The sequence below is a fragment of the Cyprinodon tularosa genome, unplaced genomic scaffold, assembly GCF_016077235.1.
Source record: "Cyprinodon tularosa strain WSP-4 unplaced genomic scaffold, ASM1607723v1 ctg73, whole genome shotgun sequence".
In the NCBI taxonomy this organism is placed as follows: Eukaryota; Metazoa; Chordata; class Actinopteri; order Cyprinodontiformes; family Cyprinodontidae; genus Cyprinodon; species Cyprinodon tularosa.
Genome location: NW_024039485.1, coordinates 1,870,707 through 1,877,037, shown reverse-complemented (window position 1 = coordinate 1,877,037; position 6,331 = coordinate 1,870,707). Strand labels below are relative to the sequence as shown.

At 35.9% G+C, this 6,331-nt stretch overlaps 1 protein-coding gene across 5 annotated transcripts in view; it reads right to left on the bottom strand.

Moving 5' to 3' along the window:
- Positions 1-5,157: 5,157 nt before the first annotated feature.
- The window catches only part of nbeal2 (neurobeachin-like 2), a 61,202-nt gene continuing 60,028 nt past the window's right edge, over positions 5,158-6,331 (bottom strand). For all 5 annotated transcript variants that reach the window (XM_038269481.1, XM_038269482.1, XM_038269483.1 and 2 more), the window contains one exon: positions 5,158-6,296. In XM_038269481.1, coding sequence (XP_038125409.1) covers positions 6,189-6,296 — 108 coding nt within the window. In that variant the 3' untranslated portion in view covers positions 5,158-6,188. The remainder of the gene's footprint in view (positions 6,297-6,331) is intronic.

Sequence of the window (6,331 nt, the reverse complement as noted above, 5' to 3'; positions counted from 1 at the left end):
GAATTCTGAGAAAAAAGACAGAAATCCGAGATTAAAGTCAGAATTCTGTGAAAAAAGTTAGAATTCTGAGATTAAAGTCAGAATTCTGACTTTTGCTCTCATATTATAATGAAATAAAATCTAAAAATCAGTTAACTTTTTTTTATTGTTTCAGTGGCCCTAATCCTCTTCCGTATGTCCGGGATTGAAAATAGATTTAATTAAAAATTTGTTAAGTGAGAAATAAGCTGCTACAAAACATAAGAGATTTATAGCTATTGATTTTGCTTTTATTTATAAAAAAAAAGCTGCAAATGAATAATGTGCAGTTCTCTTTAGTATTCATGCTTACTTTTTCATGTGCTGTTCCTTTAAAACCACAGCCTTTATCCATTTTTTTATCCAGATTTAGCAGGTCAACACAAAGCAATCTGACCAATGGAATTAATACAAAGGATACAAGATTTTTTTTTTTACAAAAAATCCATCAAAATACACAAATATTTAAATAAAAACAGTTGATATGTGTATAATTGAATCACAGCAGAAACACAGCTGAACCGTGATTTATTTTTATTTTATGTCATTGGAAGAAATCCATAAAAAAAAAACCTTGTTAGAAGTTTGAATGCAAACAAAAGGAAAACCTTGCTCTTGTTTTATATTAATCTTTAGCCAACACTTAAACGCCATATGTGCTGGAAACTTTACACTGTTCTGACACCCTGAGCGCACCAGCAGTAAAACATGTTGAAGGCAGCATTATGCCGTGGGGATGTTTAAGCAGAAGTGATGGAAATATGGAGGAAAATAGATAAAGTGTAATCCTGAAATAAAATCTGTTAACAGCTGCAGGGGCATCGTCACTCTAAACATGCAGCCAGAGCAACAATAGATCAGATTAAAAGGCCTTAATATTAGATATTAGTCAAAGTCCCGACTTCACACCGATCAGGATTATTTGCCAGACTGGAAAGGCGATGGTCAACAAGTTCCATCTGTAGTTGTGCAAAGCTGGGAAGAATATACTAGATAATTGAATCTTTACCTTCATCCTCAAAATTAAACACTGCTTATCAAGGTTGCCAAAGTGTTACATAAAGTGAATACAGTTCTCTAGTTTTTAAAGACGTTCAGGAATCTAAGACTCTCAGTGTTCCTCCTATCAGCTTGTAAATCTCCTACTGCTGGTTAACCCTCTCTTTGGGTGCAAGGATGGGGTGGGGACGTGATTTTACAGCCCCTTTAGGCGTTCTTGCACACAGCTGTGACCGGCTGTTATCTGACACAAAGAGGACCACGTGAATTACACAAGATGCTCCTGAGGAGTGCCTCTGTGTTTGATCTTAGCAATTCAAAAGATTAGAAACCAACAGCAGGGTGAGTTACATACCTTGTAAATTCTGGCAAGTGCTTCACAGGGGGTCCAGGAACTTCAGAGGAAAACAAATGAGGGGGAGATCTCTCAGACACAATATGACCTGCACTTCAAAGTCTATAGAGTGCTGAGAGGAGAGCAGGAAGATGTTCCTGATTGCATTAAAACTCTTAGCCAAGTCACCAAAGTGAGCTAGTTTCTATAATGCTAACTAATTTAGTGCATTTATTTATATTTTTTATCTTAAAAATTGTACAAAGTACAGATTTTTGTATAATAATTTTGTGTTATTTTCTGTTTTACTTGACTTTAAAGCCTCAATGCAATGAAACCTTCTATGCCAGAAAAATGTGCATTAGAAGAAAAAGCTCAATTAAAATTAACTGAAAATAACAACAAAAGAAAGCAGAAAACATTTAGAGCGATGTGATGCAATGGTAGTCTTTGACCAAGACAAACTGCAGAATGTTTCTACAGATAACGTTTGATGGAGAGCAAAATGGAAAAACATGCTGAACAGAGACTCTGGTATGTTTCCCCGAGGTCAGAGAGTCTAGCAAGGCTAATGTTATAGAATGTTAAAAAGTAAAATCTAAGAAATATGAGCTCATATTCAGAGTTAAACTAAGACTTGAACATTTAGATTTTTTTTCCTTTGTTATTGTGCTTATTGATGTTGGCAAGTTCTTCTACAGGTGGATTTTAGAGGACATGAATAAATTAAATGATGCTATTGAAGTTTTGTTCTGGCTGCTTTTATACTAACTAACCCCCCCCCCCATATCAATGGAGTTTGACCTGTTAAGCTGAAAAACCTGTATTGGTTAGTCAGAATCCTTGATAGTTTGATTTTTTCCTTTTTAATATGTTTTTTTGTTATTATTCCCCGTTATTAATTTTCTCTAGGTGCTGCTTCATTAGCTTATCGTTTTAAGGATTACTTTCTTTTTCATTGTAATTTTTCTATTTATATAATAGATTATGTTCTGCTGGCTCACTGTTGAATTTCACACATGGTTTTATAGTTCCTTTGTATCTTTGTTCAGCTCTAACTATATTCATACTCACGTCCTGCAGGTTTTTGCTGTATTACTTTGAGATGTAACTGTAAGATGGTGATAAACTCCAAGACATACGTTTCTAGGTCTGCTATATCTTAATTTGTGCTTCTGCTTTTAGTGTACTTTGACAAATAACCCCATTATATGATTTTATGATCTGGTACAATGAGTATTATGATGAAAAAGCAGATAAAGTTGAAAGAGAGCTAGGATAGCTGTTGAAAAAAAAACTATTTGAGAGGTTTTAAGACAGTTTTGTCCTTCGTTGAAGAAATTAAATACTTTTAGTAAACTAATGTCCCATTTTTCCTAAAAAAGAAAACTAAAAAAAACACCTTATTGCCAAATGCTTTGTTCTTTTTAAAAACCTCTAGTATTCAACAGTTACTGGCATGAATAGAGACAGGGGCTGGGAAACATTACAGATAGTGGATCAGATTTTAAGAGGAAAGACGTTTCCTATCTATTCCCCCTGATTAGATTATGAATATACATGTTGATTATGTTTCACATTATTTTTTTGGGTTCTTTTTGTAAATCTAAGGTTGTGAAAACCAAAACTCTAAAAGTATTAATCTGCTCACCCAGAAAGTTTGTTCAGTACAATCTATGTTATCCTGTATGAAATTTTTATTTAGAACAAAACTAGATTGAGTAAGAAACTTTTTGTTCTCTCTACCAAAACAATTGGCAAAAGAGGAAAATTTACCCATTTTCTTTAACAGAACTGTTTTTTTTTTTTTTTTTTTAAGAATAGCATTTTTAAAAGGGATTTCCTATCATTTAAAATACAAATATTTTACTTTTGTACTGAAGAGCAAAGTAGATTTAATTGAATTTAATTAATTATAATGCCTCTCCAGGATATGATTAATCTTGACATATACAGACAATTCTTTTAACTCTTTAAAATGGGAAATACAAGAAAAAAAATCCCTTTTAATGAGGAGGTTTTTCCCATAAGCCAGAAAACATGTAATGGCTAAAACATGTCGACAGCTTGTACCGGTATGAACCTTTACATCATTTAAAGGTTTAAAGCAACTGAAAACGGGAACATGCTGGATGAACACAAAGGTTTATCTTGCCAGAGGTAAAAAAAAAAAAAAAAAAACTAAGTATGTTAGGATTAGAAAAAATTTAGATGCAGATCACTGTATCCAAACGTTAAATCAGACTAAAATCTAGCTCTAATGCAACATATTCCGGTGTACCCCACCTCTCACCCTTTGACAGCCAGAGATAGGCACCAGTACCTCTGGCAATCCCAGCAGGGATAAGCGTGACAGAGAATGAATGGATGAAATTGAAAGTTTATTCAACATTTGTTGATCTACAGGAGTTTGTATTTAGATAATCATTCTTCTATCAGCTACAAAAGTTAAACGCTCTGTTATTTGCTTGACCAAATATTTCTGTATGAATAAACCTACAGCTACATGGTGATTTTTTTTCTCCTGTGAACAATAACATTACTAAACTATTAAAACTGGCCTCTGTGTCCACAGGCCCCATGGAAGTGGCTCACACAGAGATAAGAGGGGGTGGGCTGTTGTAGACACCAAAATTAAAGCATTTTATGCCCCCCCCCCGCCCCAGTCTGCCCTCAGGTCTGGATCAATGAAAAAATTGGGCCATAACAGAGAGGGACGTGTTAACCCTTTCCTTCTCAGTCAGGGTGAGCTCAGCAGAGAGAGGGATTCCTGTGGTTTCTGCTTGATTGGGGGTCTAGTTTTACCACCCACTTCAGCCTACTCCCCCACCCCACCCCCTGTAAATTGTTCCCCTATGGAGGTGTTTATAGGGAGGCTGACAGGATGTTCGGCCCATCAGGAGATCAAAGCCCCCCACGTCCACCCCATGTATGGCTGCTCGCTGTGACCTTTTCAACTCCGGTGAGGGTTAAAAATCACAGACACATGCGACCTAAGATTACAGTAGAGGAGCAGGATGATGTACAATTATGGCAGCAGGATCAGCTTCCATGTTCTACTGTTGCATAAAATCCAAGTAATATGTGGTCTTCCTTAGAGAAAGGGTATATTAAGTATCAATCGCACAATTACAGTCTTTTCTTTGAAGGAGTTTTCACAGAATTAGGCAGCTTTAGGTATAAAAAAGATGGAATTGATAATATATCTGTAAATAAATATGATCAGGCAGTTTATAGGTTTAAACAAATGAACTGTATGTTCCTAGAACATTAGAAATGTTAGATAACAGAGTAATTTTTATTTGTGGATGTTCTCTAAAACAAACAAACGAGAAGAGAAGTCCCAAAAGTAGTAGATCTCTAGGAAATTGGCCTTACACTATTATATAAAAGGTAAGAAATAATGGCGCAACACACACACACCCACACACAGCAATGTTAAAGTTTTCACTCCCGCTTAACTTTTCATATATTATTTTACATCATGAGTAGCACGGACCTCAGGGTGTTTCAGATAGATTGAATTTAACGGGTCAGCACAAATAAACACATAGCTGATTACAAACCAATTATACATCTGTAATTGGTTTTTCCTCCATTCATTTAATTTTAGTAAATTATCTCCATTTGTGTAGATTAATTTCTTTTCAGTACTGCCTCAGATTTATCATTAGATGAAGGTCAAGGTCACCCTAAACCAAGCTCCGGTTATTTGCATCCAAATAATATTTTAATAGAAGCGAATCCTTCTAAGCTCCCTCATATACCTTTTAGAGATGTCCAACCACAAAAGCAGCAGAGAAGAGTAGATCAAACAGATGATAGTTTACTGATGGTTTTCCTTCAGAACATCTCCATCACATCCAGGTCACAAAGGAGCAGTAAAGTGTCACATTTTACAGTAAAACCATCAATTAATATTCAGTGTTTATTACAAGGCCCAGGAGTGGAGGGAAAATTAGGCACTTATCTGATAAAAATCAAACAAGGATATAGGAATGTGGAAAGAAGCAAAAAAAAACCAAACAATTAAATTAAGCTGTTCATAAAGGTCGTTTGTTGGTGTAAGGCAACAGAAGGCTTCCTCTGAGGTTCATCACATGTAAGCTCATTTTTAAAACAGTGAATACATTTCACATACTTGACTATCAAAGCAGGGCTGCTTTAATTGTAACAGTTTTTAATTTCTCTGAGCCTTAAAAGGAATGCAGACCCATAAACTGCAAGTCCATACATCTGTTAAACCCACAACACAGCACAAGCTTCTTCCACCCATCTCCTAAACTCTCTGTACAAGTTTCGCCCTCTTGTGGAGTTCCCCAGTATTGCAGCAGGAAAAATCTTTTTTTCTTCTTTTTTTTTTTGCGTCTTTCAAGTTTCCAGGAGTTTTAAGAAGATCCCGTTGCCATTCAATGGCTTTAGGAGTTTTTTTTTGTTTGTTTTTTTACGAGTGCCGAGATCCCATCTATGACTCTGACAGCACCAAGGAGTTGTGCTTGGTGTTTAGGATGGGGACGGACTGAGTCATTTGTCGGAAATGTGACTTGAGTTCATGCAGTCCATCATGAGTTTACAGCCCAAAGATACTCCCATCACCATGCTCTTCCGCCAGAAATAAGAGAAACAAGATGACTCTTTGGATTGATGCTGATTAAAAACTGCACACCTTCTAAAGAAATCTGAAACAAAATATAAAAAAAACATTTAGGATTTATTTTCGTAAAAGTGCTCAGTGTATAATTTCTCTCCCAGAGAGATATCAGAGGCTTATGAATAAAGTTTCCCCATTTTTTTTTTTCTTTAAGGCATTTATCGAGTCCAAATATCGCTGGTCCTCTCATTTCGTGGTGTTTTCAGCAGGATTGTACTCAGTTTCACCCGATGACACCTGAGAGATTCGGCGCGTGGAGCCCCAAAGGCGACGGGAGAACTGTCCTGAGCGAACCTGAGACGAGAAAATGAATGTGTTCATTTTTTTTC